Raw genomic sequence first — 27307 nt, 5'->3', positions numbered from 1 at the left:
CAGCAGCGACAGCTCACAGCCTTGAACACAAATGCCGTCGCCTATGAAAACCACAAATATTCAATGTAAAGGAGTGTGATAGTTTTCCACATCGCAAATGCCGTGCTTGCTGGATAGACTGCAACCCCACACTGAGAATCAAATACTGAGAAAGACACGTTTCCTGATGTGTTTTACATTTTTACCCACTAGCCAAGGTCATTTGCTCAATTCTCCAATGAAGGTTGCTATGATTTTTTTTGCCCCCTAGCATCCTGCTGGCACTATCATTAGGGATGGGAATTGATTCTGCTTAACGATTTGGTTCTTTATCGATTCCCTTATCAATTCTCATTTGGAAAAAAAGGATAATAAAAAGTTGATTAGCATCACCAATATAACATTTTAATATTAATAAATTAATTAAATAATAAATGCTTCTGTAGAAATTAACACAATACGACATAAATTATGTGAAAATTCCACGAGTATGTCCAACATCTTTCTAGTAGAAATTAAAATTCTCCTTTTTAAAAGGACACATTAACTTAGAACTCAAAAATAAAACTATGTCAGCCAAAATACGAATACAACCAAGTTAAATCCTATCAAACTGTGTATTTTGCAAATCTGCAACCTTAACCTTTTGACGAAATATCCACTTGACAAGTAGTGCAAGTTGCCCTGTTGTCATCTTTTTTACTGAAATGTAAGCAGACTTTTGAATGCTTTTATCGCCTGGGCGCCATGTTTACTATTGACTGCTGCAATGTGCATTAGCTATGCAACTTGAGTAAGCTACGCAACCTGATGGTGATGACGTCATTCGTGCTCACTGGAATCGAAAAAGGGAATCGTTTGCAAACAATTCCAAGGAATTGAAACACTGGAAACCGGTTCTGAACAAGAACCGGTTCTCGATTCCCATCCTGAACTATAATGATACCATGTGTCGTAGTGTTCTATGGGAGGCCGCATTCATTTGTCCACAGTTTGGATTCACTCATTTTAAAATGAAGACGCAGGTGTGTCCAAACTGTTGACGGGTGCTGAAGAGAACAAGGAACATTCAAGCACACTGGAAGACTGGAAGCAATTTTAGAAAACTATTTTGGGGTTTTGCTCTATAAATTTAGTTTGTATTATACGGTGGAAGTTTGCATTAATGTTGGACTCCCGCAGGACTTTCAAGTCCCAATGCATTTAAGAGTCTGTTTTAATAGCTGCAGGCGGTGATGTTGGAGCCTAACGAAGAAATAATGAATAAAGCTGAGATGGAGATTGTTGTATGTTTAAATGATTCCAGTCATAAGTAGAGAGAAAAGATGACGGGGAAGTAAAATCTGTGGAGCAGTGATATAAAACAATAAAAGAAAAGTCTTCATTTAAAATCAAAATCTGGTTTATGACATGCTTCACAGTGGCACCGGGAAACAGAGGATGAACTCATCAGGTTGTTATAAATAATACCTGCATAATTTGTGGAGAATGGTTAGAAGATGAAGAAATACAAAATAAACAAATATGATAAAAATTGTGTAAAATTAGAAAAGGACTTTCAAAAACGTTATGTGTTCATGAAGTACTTCAAGTAGGTCAGTGGCCCAGCTCAGATCATTCCAGCGCCTCAGGACCCCGACTGTAAACCCTCCCCTTTGAAAAAGACCAATGGTCTTCTTATGAGTTTGTTAAACTATTTATCAACATGTACCACGCTGTAAAGTCGGGCATAGCTGAGAGAGAGCCCATGGGGGTAAAACAAGAAAAGATATTATTGCTGCATTTTTTTTAAATGAATAAGTCAGACAATGAATGAGTTTGTGTATAATTGAAAGGATTTTTTTCCTATAAATATGAAATAATGTGTGCATTTTAGTTTTAGGGGGCTTTAGTTTTAGATGGGGGGGGTAAAAAGGTCTTTCACCTACATCTTAAGGAGTAGTTCTGAAAAACATACCACATAAGAAGGAATCAGGTTCTGTTTTAAAACAAAATCAACACTGAATTTGATCCCAAATTGGTTGTGTTTGCTGCGTACACCCTCGCTTAACCTTCGATGAAACAAACTTGCTGTCTTTATACTTTTACAGCGCCGGCTTGGTATTTTGCCAGCGCGAGGTGGATTGAAGTGCTAGTTCGTGCATGGTTTTATTTTGCCAAATTAAAGCAAAACTCTTTAAGTTCCCTGAAAGTAGCTGAAGGAAGAGAGAACCCACTCAGATGCACTTATGTCTGAGCTGGTGACGGGAATCGGGACAGTTTCAAGTTCGTCTGTCTGACCAGCAACCAAACCAAATCAGATTTAAGGGGTATGAAGTGCAACACTCATTCAAGCTAACGAGAGCACAGAGTCAGACACAAACTGCAGCTTTAGCATACCTGCGCGAGCCACCATCTTTTCTCTTGTAATTTTGTGCCTTTAGTGACCTTTAGTGACCGAGGACAAGACAGAGTGCATTGTGTTTGGGGAAACTGTGACGACTAGCTTTGGCGCCTTGTCCTCTTCTTTCAGTCCTTATGTCAGAAATCTGGGTGTGATTTTTGATCTTGTGTTTTTTTCAAATTTGACCGAGAAGTTGATAATGTCGTTCGGACAGGTTTTTATCAGTTACGCCTCCTAGCCAAAGTGAATTCTTTTTTAAATTGCCACGACCTGGAGAAACCTGTTCACGCTCTAATAAGCTCGAGATTAGACTATTGTAATGCACTATATGTTGCATATGCATCTCCAAGTCCTCTTTTAGCCGCCTTCAACTAGTGCAGAATGCAGCTGCCTGTCTGTTAACTACCATATTTTGACGACCATACGGCGCGCCGTGTGGAAAGGCGCACCCTCAGTTTTGTGTGTCATTTCTGTATTTAAAACACACGGCGCACCGACCAAAAAGGCGCCGTCTACACACACACGGAGCGCCGCCTTACAACAACACACACACGCGCGCCGCACAAAACACACAAACACAAGCATACAAGTGTGCCTATTTAAAAATAGAGCGGGAGCAAAACTTAGTTTGATTGTACTTTATTTAAGTTATTACATTAATTAGTTGTCAGGACTCAGCGTGTCGGGTTTCATCAGAGCCTGATCGCGCTGCGGGAGAACTGATCAGAGCTGCGACGGGCACGAGCCGGGCGCGCTGCTCTCTGGCCATGCTGAGCAGCCGAGTCACTTTCCGATCCCGGCTTTTGCGAAAGCTCGAACAACAGTCCAGCCCAGCAGACACATAAGCCCACGCATCTACAATCCAACAGTAAACGACGGAACCCGCCGACCGAGCGGCAGCCGACCTCCCCGCCCGCGGGTTACGCTCGGTCGGCGGTTCCTCCGGCCTTCCGGCCCGCCTCTGCGGCGCAGCTCCCCCAGGAGCTGTGTCCCCTTCTCGGTAGTGAGCCCAAGTCTCCCCGTCCGCCCCAGGTGTCCCGCCACGGAGCCCGCCGCCGGACAATTACTGACAATTCACGCGCCCCCTTCCCCCTTAACTTCTCATGGTGGCCTCAACTATGTCCGCCTTAAGCCTGAATTATGGTTCCGCGCTAAATTTACGCAGAGCCTACCGTACGGTGCGCGTCGCCGCGTACCCTACGCCGTAAGCTCTGCGTTGGTGTAACGCAGAACCATAAATCAGCCTTTACAATAATACAATGGGTGCATTGCGTCATTGGGCGCACGGCACATTAAAAAAAAAAAGAATAAGACGTTTATATGCGCCTAATGGTCGCAAAAATACAGTAACACTAAAAGACGTGAGCACATTACTCCGGTCCTCTAATCACTCCATTGGCTTCCTGTCCATTTTAGAATAGATTTTAAACTTTAATGTTTGTTTTTAAAGCCCTCAACGGCCTTGCCCCACCCTATTTATCAGAGCTTTTAACGGTGCGTGAGCATGGCACGCAGGGCGCTGAGATCCTCAAACCAACTGTTGTTGGAAGTGCCCAGGTCAAAGTTCAAGCGCCTGGGTGACAGAGCCTTTTCAATTCCCCCCCCCGGGCTCTGGAACAAGTACATTTACATTTACATTTATTAGCGGTAGTGGACATTACATGGGGGCAGAGGGGGAGAACACAGGGCAGAGGCCAGGACTCAGACCTGGGACGGCTGCAGGACTGCAGCCTTTTTATCCTGTTTCCTGCCACACACATGTAGCTGAAACTGGCCACAGCCCATCAGTCACTCTAAAGACAGGCATGTGGACTTCTGAAGTCAGCCCCCGTTTCCCCACCATTCCCCATAATCCCCTTCTGCACCCGGTCCCTTATTAGTTGTTGGGGAGAGTTTGCAACATGACTTAACGGCTTATCAACAAAAGAGATGTCTTATTAACAAACGGCTTGTCTTGTTCAAAGGATTGAAACTGCGGTGAGATTAATCCTGGTATTATCTAGTTTTGACTTCAACCTTGGCACACGGATTAAAACCTCCAGCTTGTGTATAAACAGTGTTTTTAAACAGCTTAGTGGCTTTTATGGGCTGAAATACAAACATATATCCAACCAGTGTTCGGCAAGTTACGAAAAGTGGGAGAAAAAAACCCAACACAGCACTTTTATATTGGTGCAGTATATGCTGTAAATAATGACGGATCAATTAGGCACACAGTTTGATTGCTACTCAAATGTGTCTTTAATAATTATGTTTATTTATATGTATGTTCCCGACTGATTCCAGGGGTTTTGAAACCCAGTAAAGTCACCATAAAGCAATTATAATATTGTAAGGCTATTTAATTCATCCCCACTACCCCTACAATTATAAAATAAACTTTAAATGGGGAAGAGTCATGCAAAGATGGTGTTCTCCAAGTGTTGTGTTAAATGAAGCATTTGAAGCAGCTCAGATCAAATGTTTGCTTGGTGGCTCATTAAGAGGAATCTACTTGCGAGGCTACATTTTGGCATAACACTTTTGCTGGCTTGTGGTGCATCTGCGTGTAGTGTAGTTTATTGCTGGACTTTGTCCACCTCAAATTAATGCAAATGTGTCTTAAGGGGGGTTGAAAATATTCTGCGCTTGAGAGCACTTGTCTGAAGTGAGCAACTCAAAAACTCTGACATAACGCAACCTCGTCGCTTCATGTCACCTGTCGCTCGGGCTGCCCAAGTCTGAAAATATCTTATTCAGTGGGCTGTGCAGATCTGTAAGCGACAGATTAAATCAGTATTATCCAACTTCATCTTCAGCCATCTCCGTCCAACCAGGCGTCACGCTGCATTTGCTCTTCCTCCTGAAGTGAGTAACACAAAACTGTGACCCTCGATACAGAAGAGGCAGATCTTATATAGAGCTGGGTGTGATTCCACCCCTTAAAGCCAGCTGCTATGAACAGGGCAGTAACGATACACAAACGAGGGGCCATTTGGTTTTGTATTCCTGCTATAGTTTGACCAAATTAGAAAACTGTCTACCTTTGAAAAATGAGCAAATGAGCAATGAGCGTCCTTCAATTTTTGCATAACTAAATATAAAGATTTTGTCATATCTTGGAATTAGATCAACATTCAAAAGTTGCTGTAAAATTTGATCACCACATACCCAAATCTGTGAGCACGTTCAAATTAATCTCATAGAACGGGGAAGTGTTATTATGTCAGTGCATCTTGCACACCTTTTCATAAATTTTCATATTGCAATTCCATTCAAAGTTTAGCTTATGAGTTTACATGTTGGAGCAGGGTCTCTGTCATCCAGTTCATTGCTGTCCTGAAATTTAAATGGAAGGCAACGGAACTTGGTTTCTTGAAGATACTTCACCTTTCATTTGAAAGGCTTCTCCGGGGCAGGTGTAAGGTTTCAGGTTTAGAAGCTGTTGCTGGGACATTTGTACTTGTATAGGTCACTGAAGTTGCATGTATAAGTTGCATCACTAGGCCACCTTTCTCTCCTGCAGCTCACGGGATTGTTATCAGCTTATTTACCTTCCTGTCCAGGATGTGAGGCGTTTTGATGAAAATCAAGACTGTAAATAGTTGTGAGACCTGCTGGGGAGGAGAGTCAAGGCTGCGGCATTGACAGCTTTTCCATTACCTCGCAGAAAGGTCGGTGGGCCCATCCCCCGGTCTGAGCCTGCAATGGGCCGAATGACTGATATGCACTTTCAGTTACGCGCATATATCAAGAATGATTTACTACACCGTTGTATATTTTTCAAAATTAATGTTAGATATAATATAAATGTAGTTATTTCCTTTTCATCCGATTAATAACTTAATTATCAAGCTTTTTTGTTGCAGCCCTAAATTACATTTTTTTTTCCCTGGGTAATTTTTATGTTTTTCATGTAAAAAAGCTTTGGTTTACTTGCCCATGTCGCAATGCTTTTTAAGTTCGATTTTTATGGTCCTGTTTGTATTTAAGGTCAAAACATGATGAAAGAGCGGGACAACCTTTTTCAGAAAAAGAAGCGCGCTATGAGACAGCTTTCTAGACTGCAGACCTTTGGCTAGTTGTTTGCATCAGTCTACAAACAGAATTTAATTAAGATACAGCCAAATCAAGTTTAAGATATTTAGTTTGTCAAAAGATTGCCAACTAATTAGAAAAGGCTTTTGATTTCAAAGAAGTTGATAACATGTGTTAACCTGCACTCAGATGGCAAGAAAAACTTTGAGCTAATTATTAAGAGAATTTAAAAAATCCCCTAATTCTTTTATGTTTTCTCTTGCTTCTTGTTTCTAAATTGTAGATAGCCTGACAATAGCCTGATTGCAAAGTCACTAATTATTTAACGCTCCTGCAGTATACCACAGCAGGGCAGAAAACAAGGTGAGATAAATACAAGAAAAACATCAATGATAAATGCTGAATGACTCCTGCAGGATCTGGGCAGTCTTCAATCAAGCCTATAGAGCTGTCTGGGGCAATGTATTTATGATCTGAATGCCACAAACAACTTAGATGAAGATATAAGATGCTGTCAGTGACACAAGGGAGAAAGATAAACCAGTAGATGATTCAAGTGGTTGCCTGCTCTTTTCAAATAAATGGACAAATAAAACTTGTACATGAAGGTGAATGTTGTTGATGGGGATTAACACTTCAGCACAACTCAGTTTGTTATAGTGTAAGCACACAAATATAGTTTTAGCCTCTTAAGTAGTCCCTTAAGTGGACATCCATCTATAGCATTGTTGTAAAGTGCAACAATGAACTCTGACAGTCAGTTTTTGTTTTGTGGTTTGTGAAGGTATATGTTGAAAAGTTTACCCATGAAGTATGATGAAAGTCGATGAAAGCCTTTAGTTTGGGATTTGTACATGATTTATGTAGCGTTCAGTTCATTTTGACTTTCATCAAGGCAACTTGTAAGCATTGATTATACATCACATTTTTTTTATTTTTATGGAATAATAATCTCCTAAAAATATTAATAGAAGACATGTATTGCACAGCACCCAACACTTATGGACACCTGCAGCTGGTGAGCTGGTGAGGATAGCGACCCCACATTGCTGAGCCCCGTGGATCAAAGTCCATTCAGCCAGGGGGTCACTAATGCACCTTTCCCCTCGGCCTGGCTCCAGGGTGAAACCCAGGTGACCCGTACCTGGGTGAGGAGCAGTCTGTAGAACATCAAGAGGAGTGAGCTGAGGCTGTTTGCTGTCTGGATAATATGCCCGTTGGACACAGCTGAGGAGGTGTTTTAGGCTTGTACAACCAGGGGGAGGCCTGGAGGCAGACTCACAATATGCTGAAGAGATCATATCTCTCGGCTGGCTTTGGTTTGCCTTGGAATCACCTTGTGGCGCTTTTCCACTAGTACTTACTCAGCGCGACTCGACTCGCCACGCCCCCGTTTTGCGCTTTTACACTAGGGGTGGAGGCGGGTAGAGGCGTACCAAGTAGATACTTTTTCTGTATCTATTCTGCCCGAGGTTCTAAGCGTGCTGAGTCTGGCTGCATCTGACGTCATCACACTACACGCCACCGATTGGTCGGGGGGCCGCCAGACCAGAGTTATTATCGTTCACGAAAATGAACGAAATAACGAAAACTAAAATTTAAAAAACAATTTCGTTAACTGAACTAAATAAAAACGAAAATTAAAAGACAAAAACGATTACTAACTGAAACTATATTGTGCTTTTAGAAAACTAACTAAAACGAACTGAAATTATAGATATAATTTCCTCCGTTTTCGTCCCTGTCAATATAAGCCTCTTGGTATGATCAATTTATTCCGCTCTGGCCGTTTATCTCCAACTGGCAGCTACGGCACCTTAACGCCTCACGGTCCGTGACGTCAAAACTAAAACTAAAACTAATAAAAACTAAACTAAAACTAAGCATTTTTGAAAATATAAAAACGAATAAAAACTAGCAAACCCACACTAAAAACGAATTCAAACTAACTGAATTGAAGGAGAAAAAGTCAAAACTAAATAAAACTAAACTAAAATTCAAAATTCAAAACTATTATAACCCTGCGCCAGACGTTTAAATCAGGAACAGGGAGTCAGCGCATGAGCGGCTCGCGGCTTCCTCCTTTTATCCCACAGGCAATGGCAGCGCAAAAGTCTGTTTGGTGATCCAACTCTGAGGTGCAGATGTTCATAAACCTGGTGGCTGAGGAGAGAATTAAAAAGGGATCTAGATGGGCGATAAGGAACGATCAGATCTACCAAGCGCGTTCGGTCACTTCTCAGCCGCTCACGGCTCCAGCTGACTTTTCAGCAGCGCCAACACAAACAAACAAAACAAAAAGTGTCACCTCTTGAAGCTTCTTTCATTCTCATTTTTTAACTTGATATCGAACACAAGTCACAGACCCAGCAGCACATCTATCATCTCCTCCAGGTTCTACATCTTTAGTGTTGTTGTCTTCTTCATTTAGATCACACAATCAAATACACAGCAGCTTCGCTCAAACCCTCCCACTTCTCATCTGGGTGTCTAGAAACAAACAAGGACAATGCAGGCGGAAGCAAGTCAAAGCGTGGCAAGTCGAGTAGCGCTGAGTAGGTACTAGTATAAAAGCGCCATTGGAAGAATTGGAGGAGCTGGCTGGAAAGGGAGGTGTAGACTTAGACTCGACCTAGACTAGATGGATGGATGGTACTGGTACTATGAGAACACTGGCTTCTTACCCCTTAGTGACTAAGTTAATGAACAGTTTAGGGTTTAGTGTCAGGTCCAAGGACACTTTTGCATGTGATGCAACTGATCCGGCGCCTGGTTGGATGGTAACTAACGTTATGCACTATGCCTCGGGTGCCTGTCAATCCCCATTACTAACAGGTGAAATGCAAAGAATTTGATCAAGTGGCTTCCATCAAGTCCATCAGGTCCACCCAAACCTGCCATTGATCTTTTTTTGCAAAAAGCACATGATAGAAACCTGATAGTTTGGAGTTTGGAAGTTGGAGATTGTGGTTTTGCAAATCTCATGAGGATCCAGCTTGCTTACAGGGAAACGAAATGAAATGACTAAATCCTTTCTGGGGTAAGCACTTCTGTTTTAGGAAAATGATTGACAGCATGTGTGATGTCAATAAGAATTTGGTTCATGGGGTCTTTGTCGCTTCAAATGCAACTCCTACTGCCGTCAATGTGAGTGCAGGGAAACAAGTGAAATCTGGTGGAGATAGGTGAGTCTCCCGAAGAGTCTCGCTAGGAAGTGAAAAGAAGTTGAAGGAGTTTTCGTATTCAGTGTCGAAGATGTATTAAAATTCAGGTAAACAAAAGTTAAACTGAATGAATATCAAGTATTACACAAAAAGTATATATCCACTATTTGCTCGGAGTATCCTTTATGTACAGCTGTGGCATAACACTCCCTACTGTGCAGTCCCGAAGACTGTGCTGCCAGTCACAAACTATTCACACTGTGAATTTGAAGCGTACACGTGTCAGTTCAATAGGCTAGTTAGTGATGGGAGCGCCAGTCAGTTTGACTGATTCCATGAAGCATGTTTGATTTTTCTCAAGATGAGACGTGCTGGGAATAAGAATTTAAGAGCTTTTGCCGGGCTGCATATCATTAGAGAGCAAGCAGAGAATCCAAGACGGGAATAGGGGAGTGTAACTCATGGCATAATTCAAAATTAAACTGTGATGTAGGAGCAGTCTCGTCATGTATAACTCTTGTGGGGCAGATCTTGCAGTGTGAACATCTCTGTGATCATGAGACAAGACAGACGATGCAGATTCCACACAGTTGTATTTGCACAGTCATTTGGATGAACAGCTGCGGGGTTCTGCACCGTGCTTCCTGATCAGTGTTAGAAACACATCCTCCCACCAACTGATTTCTTTTTCTCAATCTGTAGGTACAGCTTTGATGAAGACGCCGACTTGCTAAGATTATTGCAAAAGGGACCCTCTTCAACAAGTATGGGGTCACCATGGAAACAGTTTCTCCTGCTGTCTGTCATCAGTAGCCTTTCAGGTAAGGAATTCAAACGCTAGTACCTGAGATAAAAGTCGGAAATAAATGTGGTGCATAATCTGTTTAAGAACTTGAATTACAAGGAAGTACTCATTGAAATCTACTATAATGACATAACTGTTGTAAATGTGACTCAGATGAGAGTATTGTACTTTGGAGAATAAAAGGAGACTATTCACACTTGGAAAGGAGGAATCCACCGCTTTGAAGTACTGAGTTCTGCATTTAACTGAGAGGAGGTTCAGTTGTCCTGGTTCATGCCGTCTTTCCTCCACATTTATTTTTCATGTCTCAATTCTAACAATTTGGATAATGTAATTTGACTGGTAAGTTTATTGGTTGCCAAATATAACGCGATAGATGCTTTACTTCATCATTGAAAAGAGGAAACAGGAATCAGTGATTGAAGTACCTTTAAATCAGCTTGCCAGCTTCCCTGGCCCAGCATCAATCAAAACTGCAACTCAGTAGTGCTGATTTTTCCCTCTTATTGCACTGTTTTCTGATATCATAACTTTGCTACTGTGATTAGCAATGAGAGCACAAATTTAATATCAAATGTCTCCTTTGGTCAGTTTAGAGTATGTGTTTGCTGGTCTAATGGATTTTGCCCTTTCTTCAATTCAGCCGAAGAGAGTTCACGCTCCCTGCAGTTCTCTCCGAGCTGTATTCGTGGGAATCAAACAGCCCTGACCCCACTTGTGTGCTTGTTAAACCGTATGATTAAATGACAACAGCTGTTTCTTAACTCTCCATCATTGTCTCTAGATACTGTTAGAGTCAGATGAAGTTGTCTTCACTTTTAGAGGAAGGAAACATCATCTTTTTAAGTTAGGCGTAACCTTAAAGACAAGCAGAGTGTCAGTTATGCTGTGACCTACTGTACACACTGGAAAAAAAGGAACTGTTTGTACTAGAGTTGTCCCGATCCGATCACGTGATCGGAAATCGGGGCCGATCACGTGATTGCAGACTCGATCCGGACTCGGACGTTATGAGCCGATCAGGAATCGGTTATATATCAGGGTTTCCGTTGTCCGGTAATTGCCGGACTTTGTCCGGTAAAATATGCCGAAGTCCGGTATTTTATAATCTCTCCGGTCAAAATGTCCGGTGAAAATACTCACTGGCGCCGACATCCACGTGTGCGTTGATTTATGGTTCTGCGTCGCACCGACGCAGAGTCTACAGCGTAGGGTTCGCGGCGACGCGCACCCTACGCCAGACCCTACGGCGTAGGCTCTGCGTTGGTGTGACGCAGAACCATAATTCCGGCTTAAAAGTAAACAACATGCGCCCAAGTACCCGTGCATGACAGGCAGACACACACGGGGAGAAGAGACAATTTCTTTAATTTTTATTTTTTTTAAAAACTTTATCCTTAACGCAATTGTTATATACGGTAGTCCAACTTTCCTTATTTTAATCAGAACACTTTTTTTTTTCCTCTTCGGCGTGGAGTAGTGGGCTTGGAGCGGCAGCCATCGGTTAGTTTTTTCTTTTTAGATCCGAGGCTTTGCGTAGATGGTGGCTTCCGCAACTTTCAGGCGCTTTTTCTGCGCAAGCAAGCTTTATAGATGAGGCCCCAGGACTGAAGCGGAGCTGCGGCGCCGACATTATGGTTCCGCGTCGCGGAAGGCTCTGCGTTGGTGTGACGCGGGACCATAAATCAACGCACACGTGGAGTAGTGGGCTCGGAGCGGCGGCCATACACCGCATGCGCGCAGAGCACGCCTGTTTGTTTTGAAGCTGAAGCAGCCCTATGCTTAAAAAAAAAAAAAAAAAAAAGAAAAAGAAAAGAATTTTTTTTTATACTGACTTAAGAATGTTCAAGCTGCCTACCTCCTATGTGCTCAGTTTACAGTACACATGTTAAAATATAATAAAACGGTCATCCTGCATAATTTTCTTTTCTCTTCTTCATTTTTTATTGTTTTATAAAAGTATCGGATCGGGACTCGGTATCGGCAAGTCCTCAAAATCAAAGGACTCGGACTCGGACTCGGGGGCAAAAAAACCTGATCGGGACATCCCTAGTTTGTACTAAATTAAATCAATTGCTTCATTCGGTAACTTGTAAATGAATCACATTTATCCAATACTCTTCAATGTGAAAAAGGTTTTGTACATTTCTCTTCATGCAAATAATGTCTAGTCAAGTCTTCTTTCATTGTTGATGGTTTAAGGTTTGGTTAATATTTGTTTTTTCTCAGTTTCCCCGTGTTTTCTGTTCAGCACGTCTTCCATAATTGTGCCACCTGTGTCTGGTCAGCTTATGTATATACTGTACATATATATAGCCTTGTGTCTCTCATCTTATCAGTATGTCGGTTTCCACTGTGCTTTTTGTTTGTTTGTTTCTTTTGCATTTGAGTCCAGATTCCCTTCTTCAGCTGCCAACATTACATCTGTTTTCCTTTCCCAACTTTGCATTCTGGTAGTTAGGTTGGTAGACCACTGAAGACAAAGCAGCAATGCATCAGAAATATAGACACATCATGGGCAAAAAGAAGAACAAATCTGAGTCCCTGTAGGGAGGGAGAAGTGTAAGAAGTGCACATAACTTATTGTCTTGATGGCTGTTAATGTAGATGCCAAATCAATACGCAAACCTTGCAGTAGAGATGGATTATAAACAGACTATTTTTGTGACAATTGCTGAGTCTAACAGTATCACAATAGAAGTGATACACTGAGTAATGAGTAATTTATGACAAATGTGTATTTGTGTCAGCCTTTATCCACCCAGTCAGCCCGATAAGCTATGATGACATGTGTTGCTTACGCATATAGGGACAAAGCTAGGAAAGGAAGCCCACACGATGTGAAAACATGAAAATGAGTGATCTCAATGATCTCAAAAAGCAATTACTTCATGTTGGATATCGTTAGTCTTTTTCAGCAGTGCCATATCTGCTGCAAGATATAGATGCAATCTATGAATGTAGAGGAAACGTGTCCTTCCTCCCATTTCCACTGTTAGAAAAGTTTACCGCTCCCCTGAGAATACAGAAAGTCAAGGCCTGCGCTAAGAAAAAGGAAGCTATAATTACCATTAGTAGGAAGGCTGGCTAGAGCAAGCTCCTTGCTGTAATGTTAGTTTAGAAGGCAGCAGCAGGATCGTGTTGTTATTTGGAAAAGCACACAGAGGGTTGTTGTAATTTCATCGGGGCATTTTAAAGTACTGTCTGCAGAGTTTAATGAGCTGCTCTCCTGGGATGTTGTAAGTGATCCATGAGATGTGGGAAAATGCATGAGAAAAATGGGACAGTTACATCTGCTGTGTGGCAGTTCATAATCAAAGTTTTTCTTTATTTGCAGTGTACTACCAAAAACATCTAAGGCAGGGTCACACATAAACAGTCAACACTTAAATCTCCCACTAAAGTTCTCAAGAGAAGAGAAAAGATCCAAACACATATTTCCCCCAAGTATTTTTGTTAAAACAAAAACTTAAGGAAAGGAACTGTTTTATCAAATTTTAATACGATTGTAGAGATCAACAATCATCTCCTTTCTTTTTTTTTTTATCTTCTGTGGTCTCAAATGTTGCTAAAGATTCTCCCGATTATTGGATGCATCTTGTTCAGTCACTACATCAATATTCAACCTCAATATTTACCAGTGTCAGAGGTATCTTCTAAGGTTTAGCAGAGGACGAGGCATTTGGTTGGATTCCACACACACTAGTAAATTCCCTCTGTGGCTGTTAAAGTTGTGATTGCTTTGGAATTCTTGGAGCAGATCAATGTACAATTGAGGAGAAATTACAGTAAATTCCTTAAGGGGAAACAAGAGATACTGTTATTATCTATCTGCTTGTTAACATTATGTGCCATCCATTGATCAAGATATGGGTGAAAATCTTTATTTTTCTTCTTTGAATAAAATGGGGAAACTTATTGGAGAAATATTAAGACCGGTGCAGTTAAAGACAAAACAAAACGTTTCAACTGTAGAATACCTATAAACAGTACTCGAGTTGTAAAAAAAAATCAGGGGGGATGGTGGATTTTATCATATGGGGAAAGATAATTTGTGCTGATTACAAATAATATAATATATTACAAATAATAGCAGTGACCAAAACACCTGCAGAAATACTGCAGGAATGACATGGCAGCAGTTAAATGCAGCCTTCTGTAAGCTTTAAATATCCACTGGGCTTACATCAAATACATCAAAACACAACAATAAAAAACTGTTTTCTGAACTTATCAATATGACTCTGTCCTTCACAGGATAAGTAAAATGGATCACTGCAAAAACTCAAAATCTTAACAAGAATATTTGTCTTATTTCTAGTTAAAATATCTCATTTTAGTAAAAAAAATCTCATTACACTTAAAACAAGACTCATCACTGGAAAAAACAACAATTTTCACCTGTTTCAAGTAGATTTTCACTTAAAATAAGTAGAAACATCTGCCAGTGGAACAAGATTTTATTGCTTGTAATGAGAAGATAAATCTTGTCCCACTGGCAGATTTTTCTACTTATTTCAAGTGAAAATTTACTTGAAACAGGTGAAAATTGTCAAATAAGTTATTTTTCTGGTGTTATTTTTCTGGTGATGACTCTAAATGTTGAAATAGCAGTAAAACCACATTCATTGATGAAATGACATAAGGGATGGAAAGGGGGGATGGCAGTTTTACAGGGGGGATGATTTGGACCGCTTTTATTTCAGGGGGGGATGCCATCCCCCCTCAACTTGAGTACTGCCTATAAAATACAATTAAGCAATGAAAGCTTTTCAGAACAACAACAACCAATGGTGTTCCACAGCAGAATGTTTCTGTTTGGATGGCTGTAGACTGGCTGCACAGGACCAAACGATTCTGAAAAATCCAGCCCTGGCTATTGTTGTCTTTGCAAGCAACATTTACTCCACTTATCATGGGAGGCATTGGGAAGGTGTTGGGAGGGCTCAGTTGTTGGATGTTCAGGCCAGTACAAACCCTTGCATTTCCTGCCATCAGCCGACAAGCAAAAGAGACCTGTGGTCCCACTTCTGCTCCCTTCACGGAGGAGAGGGGGAAGCAGACAAGTGGCTCATTTGATTTAAAGCGACAGGTGCAGATATACATGCTCTAAAAATGGCAGTGTAGAGAGGGTCAAACAGAAGCTGTAAAGAGTAATCCCTGGGATGTTTTGAACAATACGTGTAAGCGACAGCTCTTCCAAAATACCCACAATTGTATTGATTTTGCGGAAAACAGTTTAATATTTTTTTTTAAAAAGCCTGCATTTTAACATAAATAATTGAAAAATACTATATAAAACACAGATATTCATCAAATTAAGATTTTTTACATGACATTTTTAATAGGAAAACCTATTTACTTTCTGATTTCATCTGTATTTGTTTTTATGATGGTTTTCTTTTTAATGCTACTTTGATTCTCCATTTTGCTTTATTACACTTTACATTTATTTGGTTATTTCTCATGTTCAGTTGGAGGGATAAGGTTATGACTGAACACTGGGTTGTCTGGCTGACTCAGTAACTTTACCCCACGAGGCCAAATATACATGCATTTTTAAGGGCCTATGCAGCAGCGATGGAATCAAAGCTTAAAAATAAAATAAACATTCTAAAGGTCATCAAATTATGATAAACACTTAATATATCAAATATAATGTGAAAAATATCAACTTCCTGTCTTTTAATGCCTTGCCAGGGTTCACAAGCCTTGAAATATGTTTCCTTTCAGTGTACAAGGTGGAATTAAGACGAGCTGGGGAATGAATGTTGCTTTTGTAAATAAAACTCCTGTAAGATAAGGTAATGTGTAATTGGAAAGTTAAAGTGTATTGAAATAATATGAATTTCCTGTATCTGATAAATACCATGATATGAAATAAGTCCACTAGATAAAAGACCTTGTAGATAAAAGACCTTGGAAAACTTCTCTGTTTCTTTTGATTCAATTGAGTCCATTTATTAGGTCCAGGGATCGGCCTCCTTGACCCCTCAGCTGCCCACGTTTGACAGTATTTGCTGCCCTTGCACATCGCAGGTGTCTCATCCCACTGCCACCCACTGCCTTCTGTTGTTATTGCTTGATACCGTCTCAAAAGAATGCTTGTACCTGTAGATCTGATGCAGTTTTAGTCAAGCTTTTAATAATAATTATCTTTACCTCTGATAATTTGGGGTAGGCGTGGGATATGTGATCATTTTAAAAATGTTGTTTACCACATTTATCATCTAAGCCATCGGTGAGATAAACGATGTACAGTGTCTGGAACAAACACATCATTTTACCTCATTGTTACAAACTGTTATCCCAATCTGTCTTATTTATGCAGTTTTGCTCTGCATTGATACATTTATAATTTATTTTTTCCTTGTTGAATGAGAAAAATAAAAGGTGCGTATTGTGGCCTGTAATGGCCGGTGTTTGCTTTTATTCTTTTGGGGCCTGGGGAGGAATTTTTGATTTCATCCAAAGATTTTTTTATGTTAGTGGGGTTGTCATTGAGCATTTCTCAGATCTACTTAAGGATTGTATTCCTCGCTGCACAGGGAATGTTTTTGTCAGCGTATTGGACCAATATTTCCATGTTTTTTCTGTAGATATATCACATGTTCTGTCCTGGTCATGGACCACTGGACCAGCTCTCTCTCAATGATAATGAACTGTCCACAGGAGTTTGGACAGCCAGTGTATTTTTTTGGGCCTGGAAGAGGCATATAAATGCGTCCCCGGGGGCGTCCATCTATTCTTGAATATGGTGAGATTGCTCTGGGCCATTTTGAGGGTGAGATTCCATTGTTTGACAGCAATAAGTCAGACCCATTCCTGGTGAGGGTTGGGCCCTATCATGCCCACCCTTTGTTGATTATTTTTATGGATACATTTCCTATGACCAGCCAAGGGTCGAAAGGCACCCAATTTGGTCTCTACCTTTCTCTTCCAGATGACGTGTTCCCATTAGGGCTGGGCGATATATCGAGATTTTAATATATATAGATATATTTTCAAACGTGATATGGTACGAGACAATATCGTTTATATCGATTTAATTTTTTTTTTTTTTTATGATTTTGATATACCGTAGCTTATTTTGTGACAAATTGACTTGAATGTTTTATTTGAGATTTGCACACATTTTTGTTATTTCCACAACTGTCAACCTCAGTGGAAAAGTCTGCCTGTTACTGTCTACATTGTATTAATTGCACAGTGTATTTGAATTTAATTGTTATGCAGGAAAGGGATATTTATTTTATTTTATTCAAGAAGCATTTTATTCTATATATGCAGACAGTTTATTTTTATTTCATTCATTATACATTTTGATATTGTGCAGACCTCTGTTAATAAAGGAACCTGTGTGACATTTGGCACAAGGCATTGTATTAAAACTGACTGTTTTTTTAAGGGTTTGCCTCAGAAAAAAATGAAGCTAACAGAGATGCTATGCTATAATGCTTTGGGGGAAACCCCAATTATGTCACAGAAAAAATATCGATATATATCGAGTATCGCCATTCAGCTAGAAAATATCGAGATATGACTTTTGGTCCATATCGCCCAGCCCTAGTTCCCATTAGCGCCATCCAGTAGTGACGGCCATCATGATCTGATTCTGTTTGGTGTGCAGTAGCTGGCACATCTGAGTCTGAAACCACAGTTCTTGCCTTGGAAAAAAAATGTGGATTGCTCCCTCCAGTTGGGGGATGAGTTATTACCTCAAATAGAAGAGTTCAAGCATCCCTTTAGTTTTGTTTGCTTTTTGGTTTCTGCCGGCAGTGAGGGAAAATAGAGTAGGCGCCGCAGCACCTGCAGTGACCTCAACAATAAGATTTCAGATACAAGCAGCAAAAATGAGCTTTCTCAGAGGACTGTCTGGGCATCTCTTCTGCTGCTGTCTTGGTGCCTCTCCAGAAAAGATAAGGAAGGAGGTGGGCTGTTATCCAAACTCGGATGAGCAGTACAGCATGGGTGGATGGATGGATGGATGGATGGATGGATGGATGGATGGATGGGTGGATGGATGGATGGATGGTTGATGGATGGATGGATGGATGGATGGGTAGGCGGATGGATGGATGGATGGATGGATGGATGGTTGATGGATGGATGGATGGATGGATGGGTAGATGAATGGATGGATGGGTAGGTGGATGGATGGGTAGGTGGATGGATGGATGGGTAGGTGGATGGATGATGGATGGATGGATGGATGGGTAGGTGGATGGATGGGTAGGTGGATGGATGGATGGATGGATGGATGGATGGTTGATGGATGGATGGGTAGGTGGATGGATGGATGGTTGATGGATGGATGGATGGATGGATGGATGGATGGTTGATGGATGGATGGATGGATGGGTAGATGAATGGATGGATGGGTAGGTGGATGGATGGATGGTTGATGGATGGATGGGTAGGTGGATGGATGGATGGATGATGGATGGATGGGTAGGTGGATGGATGATGGATGGATGGATGGGTAGGTGGATGGATGGGTAGGTGGATGGGTGGATGGATGGATGGATGGATGGATGGATGGTTGATGGATGGATGGGTAGGTGGATGGATGGATGGATGGATGCATGGATGGATGGATGAATGGATGCATGGATGGATGGATGAATGGATGGGTAGGTGGATGGATGGATGGATGGATGGATGGATGGATGGATGGTAGGTGGATGGATGGATGGATAGATGAATGGGTAGGTGGATGGATGGATGGATGGGTAGGTGGATGGATGGATGGATGGATGGATGGTAGGTGGATGGATGGATGGATAGATGAATGGGTAGGTGGATGGATGGATGGATGGATGGATGGGTAGGTGGATGGATGGATGGATGGATGGATGAATGGGTAGGTGGATGGATGGATGGATGGATGGATGGGTAGGTGGATGGATGCATGGATAGATGAATGGGTAGGTGGATGGATGGATGGATGGATGGATGGGTAGGTGGATGGATGGATGGATGGATGGATGAATGGGTAGGTGGATGGATGGATGGATGGATGGATGGGTAGGTGGATGGATGCATGGATAGATGAATGGGTAGGTGGATGGATGGATGGATGGATGGATGAATGGGTAGGTGGATGATGGGTAGATGGATGGATGAGTGGATTCTGGTTTTAGGAGGGCTGAACTCTACACACAAATATCACCTGACTGCGTGGATTGAGTAATAGTCTGCTCCTTCATTCAGGGCAGTTGCAGATGCTACAGCATGTGGCATGTGTCTGAGATTTCAAAAGCATGCAATATTTTAATAAGAGGGCTGCACTTCAAACTGGTTTTCAATATTATCAGCATTATGAGCCCTGAGCAGCTATCCCCACTGATATAATGCTGCCGTTTCTATTATAATACTCCTGACATGATGGTTTGAGTAATGGATTATTGACCTACTGTTCTCTCTGAAACTTCGACGAGAGGCAATCCTCTGTTCTGTTTTATTTTCCTCTTTACCTGTCTCCTCTATCTAATAATTTTCATTCCACTGATATTTAAATCACATATAGGGAAGCGCAGTTAGATTTCTCTCATGTTTAAAGGTGGGTTGGGCTGGCATGATGTCTGAGGCCTTTTTTTACTTCCCTCCCTCCCTCACAGCCAGCGACTGATTGAACTAAAATGTTTCTTGGAGTATTAAGTGTGGAATGGTAATTCAGCTGTTCCTTGGCTAAATCTGACGTATCTAAATATTAAAAGTGGGTTGCAGGGAATATAGGAGTGTAGTGCTGTATAAGTAATGCATGAAGTCATTTTCATCAAGGGCAAAAGAGTCACACGCCAGAAATATAGCTGTGTGTGGGGAGTATTTGCATGCAGCTATAGGGCTGGGTGATGCAGTGAATATATTGCTGTGATTCCACAGCTTGAAATATAAACGTCAAAATATGGAGTTGGATGGTGCTTTAAAAAAAAAGTCACCTCCAAGCCATAACAGGGTTTGCATTTCTAAATTCCCCATCACCTTAATAATCTGAAAAACAACGACAGTGCCAGCAATAAGCAAAAGTCGCTCTTCACGATTCTTTCCAATTGTCCTTCTTGCAGATAAACGGTACAGAAAACAAGATATGTACAATTTATTTTTGGTCCTATCGTCAGGGACGGGTGGACTTCCTCCAGCTGGCAGCAGAGCCTGACTGGTGATAGTCTCTTTTATACGCACGACTTCACTCGGAGAGATGAATGACAGAAACAAAAAGTGTGAAAAAAAAACAAAAAAGCTATTGTTGATTTCTATGGGTACGAGAAGTTCAAGTCTTGGCAGTCGAGCTCTATTAGTTTGCCCAGTGATCAACGCTGTAATCAGTGCCCAGGGAAGTTAGATTTGGCATTTCTAAAGTACCCACGAACACACAATAAGCCCATGTCGTGATGACAAAGATTGTAAAAGGTTGCTGCTGACAGGAGTCATGTTCCCTGAGACCACTTAAAAAGTTTGTTCTTTTACATTTTTATTAATTTCATTGTAGAAATATGCTGTATCCCCAAGAAGAGATCAAATTATTACTAGTAAAACAGAATATGTGGAGACTCCCACACTGCTCATTAGAAGGCATGACACATTAATGCCATACATTATACAACCCCACTGTGATTTCACTGTTACTCACATGATCCTCTCAGTGCGGCCACAATGAGGAAAAAAAGACAGGGTTTAGCAAGTAGTCTACTGTGACAGGGGGTGAGGTGAGGTTGCATATAATGTATGGATTGTTCCATCTGTAATGATATTCTGCTGAATAAATGGTCTCAAGCATAATCAGCTTGAGTCAATATAATCTCCCTGTGAAGGTCTTCATTAATCTTACAGGCTACGGCTAATCATACCCGTCTACTTGAGCCCCCGTGAGCATCTCACCTCCTTACTGTATGTTATTCCAATTAATTTTTCACATGACAGTCAAGAGGTCGCAGTCAGATCCACACACGAGTAACACATTGTCCTTTATGTTCATCCCCATGACCTATACTAAGTATATGAGTTTTCAATGTTTCCCAGAGCTGCCGTGTTCGTCCCCCTTTTAGACTCACCTTCACCTCTGTTTTTTATTTGTTTGCATAACAATGCAAATCTCCATTAAAGCGACAACCCCCCCTTCCCCCCGATCTAATAGCAGAACATGCGCATGATAATCAGGGCGCGGTGACAGGAGCATTTGGCTTTTTGTTCTTGGTTCAGGTATAAAACGGCTTCAGCCGTCGCCGGTGATGCTATCGTAAAGGTGGTGTTAAGACCTGAGATGGTAACTGATGGCGTTGCATTAGAGCCCTCAGAAATGCAGCAGGTGCTGCCCTTTCGACAACAATGCGTGCTTCTGATTTTACGCCCTCTGAGAGATAGGGATCAGTGGGATCTGCAAGGGTCACTGCTTTTATCAGTAGAGGGTGACAGCTGACAAGAGGGAGACTGCACACCAGCTTCAGTAGGAAAAAAAAAAAAAAAGGGACAAATGCAGAATGCAGGTGTTTGTTTGGGATTAAGCGCGAGTATAGGATGTTGTTTTTCCTGGACACGAGGAAAGGTGCATTTCTGATGTTTATTTCCCACAAATAACAGTAATAAACAACAGTCAAGTGAGCGAACAAGTATTTTTGCATGTTTTCTGAGGATTTTGTTCACAGATGTACAACACATTCATGTCATCGGTATTCACTTTTCAGTCTGAAGAGAAATCTCTGTCGAAATTATCACCTGCAATCCAGTTTTTTTTTCCAAGTTAGCGCCAACATTGGCTGTCAGGAATTATTAGGAAAGGCCTGTTTACCAGTGGAGGGACACTTAAGCCACCTTCACACATGCGCTGGAGCCCTGAAGTATTTCAGACATTATCCGAAGGGGTTGTGTTGTGTGTGGCAACACAATAGTGCGCGTCAGACGGACGGGGCTGTGTGGGGAATGTACTCGGCAAAAATGTCCAAATGAGCCCATGTGTGAATAGAGCAGATGATTCAGGATTCACAGTGTGCAAATGTCTGTGCTGATAATGGCTCCTGCATCATACGTTTTTCAGCTGAAGTTCTTTCTCTTGAATTTTTACCATTTTTGCTTGGACCAAAAAAAAAAAAAAAAAAAAAAAGCATAATATTAACACTGAGGCGAAAAGAGAAGTCATGACAGATAAGCCATGAGCCTCGCATGTCAAGGTACCTTATTCTTTGTAGCTCTTTACAACCATTCAGCAAAAGAGCTATATATATAAAAGAAACAGACAGGCTTGCCTCATTAGACATTCCAGGTCTCGTGAAAAGTTGGTGAGGAAGCTTTTGAAAATGGTAGCGTCCAGAAAATTAAGGGATGCTCCTTGAAATGGGTGGTCCGTTTTATATTAGGCCACATGTACCATTTTAACTGAAATTAAATGCAATTAATTATTGCACGATGTCACAGCAACGACAGGAATCCAATTTCCCGGACAGTCAACTTGATAAAGCATATGAAATAAGATCAATCTGGAATTTGATGTCAGCAATGCATTAAAAAGTTTGGAGAGATGTAAAGAAACACGGATAAAAGAGAGACCGTCCGGGAAGCTTTAATCATCGGCGCATTGATTGGTAGAGGCTCAGGGTGTCAGGTTTGAGTATCGCAGCAGTGTCCACTAAACCCTTACAACATTTCCAAAGCTTCACACTACTGTTGCATGTTTTAATTTACCAAAACAGTAAGACAATATTCAGGATGGGATTAATTGCACATTCTGCACTATGTGAGAAGGGCCTTACATGGTGTGATACTTCTGGGGACATTTCCAACGAGCAACTGGCCACACCATCTCGTATACTGTATCCCATGGTGCAACGTCTCACTGGAGTGGAAGCAGAAACATGAGCAGCTGCTGTTTATGCTGTAGCATGGACACTTTTACGGTGTACCGTATACTGCATTTTATGCACAGTATACGCGTGTGCTGCAGTATCCCATGCACATACTGTCAAGTCCAACTCTTTTTCCCTCCAAAAGGACGCAAGGACAACTCAATTCCAATTCCCAACTCAAACTTTTATTTTTCTTTAGGTTGGTTGGTCACTTCATCACAATAGGTTGTAAACCTTTAAAGATAGAAACAAAAAAAACTGACATTTTAAAATTAATCAAATATCTTAAACATTTTTAAATTAATATTTTACGCCTTTTAAATTGAACAAAGTTGAAAATCTAATTTCATGAATTTAAGCCTTTTAAAAGGAAAAATCTTAATTAATGAACTTTACACATTTTTAGTAAGTTTTAACATTCAACAGAACTAACATTTTCACCTTTGTATTATCCTTCTCTATTCCATACTTTTACATTTTTCAAACTCAAAATGAAATATTTTCTTACTGAAAAATGAAATATTATCTTAGCGCAAACTCATTCAACACAAAAACAATAAAGTCAATGCTGCAATGCTTTCATTAACCAATCTACACAGCAGTTAAACATAAACTTGAAACACAAACTATCAAAGCAAATAAAACATTTCACCGACCATTGGCGTCTTTGGACTGAATCCATGAGTGGACTTGGAGCTTCTTTCCTCTGAAGTTTGTTTGTTTGACTAACTGAGCATCCCCCAATCTTTCTCAGGTGCTCAAAATCAGTGATAATGACTGATCAGGTGACCAGCAGCCTGCTTGCTGCTACTGGGAAGTGTAGTTGGGATCCATTCCTGAGATTCAGCTCAACACATACAGTATACAGCTTTGACAATATGTCTTCGTTATTCCAAGCAAGGATGTGTTATAGCTCACTAATTAGTGGCTAACTTTGTTAAAGATCAGTTCAAAATAAAAGGTGTACAGTTTAAAATGTTCTTCCAGCATCTCAAGTGTTTAATATTGTGAAACAATACAGGGTGTCTTGGGAAATCTCAGCTTGTAGAGTCCCAGGCTGGAAATTGCTGTTGGATGCATGTGACCTCCGAGCCCTCGGGCAACGCCGCACATTGAAAAACCATCACGCCAACCTTTAACAGTCTAGGTCTAAGGTCTAAGGACTCGGGGGTGCCTCGGAAAACCATCATCATTCAAAAAGGGTAACCTGAAGTGTGAGGAGGAATCTACTATGCCCAGAAACACGATGCCTTCTCTGCGCATGAGCTCATCACAGACGGGTAGAAATACAGTGGTGACATTTGAGTCCATGTTTTAGCTTGTTTTGGGGAGAAAATTCATGTTCTGCGTACCAATAATGAGAAGGACCAGCCAGCCCTTTATCGGTAAAAGGTGCAAAATCCAGCGTCTGTGATGGTACAGGCACGCTTCAGTCTCCATAGGATGGGCAAGGAGGATAAACGGGTGAAGCTTTCACTAAAGCGGTGGAGTATATTGGAAATCTTGGAGAGACGTATGCTTTCATCAGGGTGACTAGTTTTCCTGGAGGTCTGTGATTTCAGGTGGACCGTGCCAGATATTAATTATACACATCGTTCCGTAGCACGACTACAATAGGAGAGAGATCTGTCCTGTCTGTAGTGCTGATCTATCACGTATTGTAAGTGCTTGGAGCATGGTGACGGACAGAACCAATGACCACATTGACTGTTGAGCAGCTGAACTCGTGTTTTGAGCAAGAATAGACACAAATTCCTCTTGCGAGACCTGTAACAATTAAAAGGAAGTAGGGTGATTTCTTCAATGTTGGTCAGTAAAGACAGTGAAAGACATTTCCTTTATACCTCTTTGTGTTTAGGGTTCAAACAAGAGAACAAATGAATAGTGATGCACCGATTGTTCGGTAACCGAAATTGTTCGGCCGAAAATGGCAAAAAAACACTTTCGGTGTTCGGTGGAATAAGTGGGGAAAAAACCGAACAATTAATAACGGCGTTGTAATATAAGGAAATAGACTGGCCGCTCCGTCCCGTAACATTGCACACTACATAAATCGTTGGCCAACCAAAAACTAACCCCATAAGAATTTTACCTAACATTCACCAGGAGGTGGAACCAAAACAACATAATGCTGGGAAATTAAAATTTTTTCATTTTTTTATGTTCAATAAATATTTTCTACCTTGTAATTTTGTAAAAGATTTTTTTCTTTTAAAAACATGCCTAAATCAAATGTATTTGATTGATGCAATGGTGAAAAAATTGGCAAAGTAAATGAAAAACTGCTGAAGAACCATGTTCGGTATTGTTCGGTATTCGGCCAAGTGTTTATTATTATTTTCGGTTTCGGTTTCGGCCACAAATTTTCATTTCGGTGCATCACTACAAATGAACAAATTATGCCTTTGATGCATTTCAGACAACCTCTCGAGCAACAGGGTTCACGCAGGGAAGAAAATGATGACAATTGCTGAAGCACTTTGATTATTGTCCTAGCTGTGTTCTCAAAGGATTTACTTCTACCGATTCTCCAGTATGTCTTTATTTACCAACTTGGTTTGCCTTGATTGCTCGAACTGACATAAGTACATATTTGCTCGAGTTAATTGCAGAAATCGTCAACAGGTGAACAAACATATCAATATGTTGATTATAGCCCAGTGGCAGATGGGCGGATAAAGTGCACAAGCAGGATACGTAAATAAATGTAACCTCCGTCAGAGTCAATGTTTATTCATGGTCTAAGGGATATTTAGCTCCACAGCTTTGATGCAGTGCGACAGATGACGTGCCTGTCATTCTGCATCCCAGATTTGCTCGGTGATAAGCACTTTGGGTGGATTTTTTGTGAGACTTTGGTGGGAATTAGGAGGATAACAATTTGCTTCACACTGTCGAGAAAAGAATTTGTGTTCCAGCTTTTCTTTTCTTTTGATACCCTACTGTTTTAGTCCAAATTACTTCGCATTTGCCGGTTTTACTTCGACACAGGAATCTGATGATTCAATAATAGTCTCGGGTCTGACTATTCAAACAGAAAATTACAATTAAAACATGTGTGCAATAACATGGTCACTGTTACTAATGAAGTGTCTAAGAAGCATGTACACTATAATTTACTGCCACAACAGGAGCACGTCGACCAGCGCTGCACGATGTGACGTATGAACGCGTGGATGTGATTTCCTGCTATGTGAGGAAATTGAGCATTTTGTACTGACAGTGTTGCGACTAAATGAAGACGTCTTATCTTTAGTGAATAGAATCAACCTGCTGTAAAATAAATTGTTTCTCTGTCCTCTCCTTCAGCTCTTCTCAGCCACACTTTAGCCGTTTCAACACAGTTGTCAATCAGAATTCACATGTGGGAGCATATGTTAGTCAAATCATACTCGGTTGAGTTCATCCAATTAAAAGAGAACCCAGAAGGCTCCTCTTGAGACCTTTATTGAACTTGATTAAAGGCTGATGCAGGTTGATTTTGTACTCCTACTTCATGGTGATGATAAACTGCTTTTGACTCTGTAGCTGCCAGCAGTTGAAGCTGCCTTTTTGTGATAATCCGCGAAATGAAACACTTTGTTTTTCAGTGAGATGCATTCAAAGGTTTCTTATTTATTTAGATTTTTTTAGCACTAGTTTGTGGCGGAGCATAAAAGTGTGAAACATCCCTAATGTTTGCACTAAAATGTCCACATACAGCAGCTCTCAACATAATACAGACGCTTTAGCAGTTGTTGCGTCTTGTGTTGGAACGGCACAGTTTCAGTTTCAGTCTTCCTGCACTTCTTTTAGTATTTTCAGGGGGAAAAACTGAGGCATTCATTCTGTTGCTGGCCAATAGTCTTATGCTTTCGAAAAGATCTTGCTCTTGTGGATACACACAGCCTGAAGAATGTTCATTTTCATTTCATTTATTGATTCATTCCAGACATGTCAAAACCAACAACGCTCTAGTATGTAGTAAACTCTAGTATGAATCTGCAACTATATACCAATAGATAAACATATACACACATGCACACATACACATTTTTGAACATACAGAATCCCTTGTACATACATTTATATAAATAAATTAATCTATTTTAACTGAATGTACAAATGAATCTATTTTAAC

The 27307-nt window shown here is 40.9% G+C and overlaps 1 protein-coding gene across 2 annotated transcripts in view; it reads left to right on the top strand.

Moving 5' to 3' along the window:
• The window catches only part of cntn5 (contactin 5), a 143915-nt gene that overhangs the window by 36058 nt on the left and 80550 nt on the right, over nt 1-27307 (top strand). For both annotated transcript variants that reach the window (XM_061719791.1, XM_061719789.1), the window contains exon 2: nt 10246-10364. In XM_061719791.1, coding sequence (XP_061575775.1) covers nt 10310-10364 — 55 coding nt within the window. In that variant the 5' untranslated portion in view covers nt 10246-10309. The remainder of the gene's footprint in view (nt 1-10245; nt 10365-27307) is intronic.

This window comes from Cololabis saira, chromosome 4, assembly GCF_033807715.1.
Source record: "Cololabis saira isolate AMF1-May2022 chromosome 4, fColSai1.1, whole genome shotgun sequence".
Lineage (NCBI taxonomy): Eukaryota > Metazoa > Chordata > Actinopteri > Beloniformes > Belonidae > Cololabis > Cololabis saira.
The sequence above is the reverse complement of the archived record's forward strand: the minus strand, read 5'-3'. Positions and strand labels throughout refer to the sequence as shown.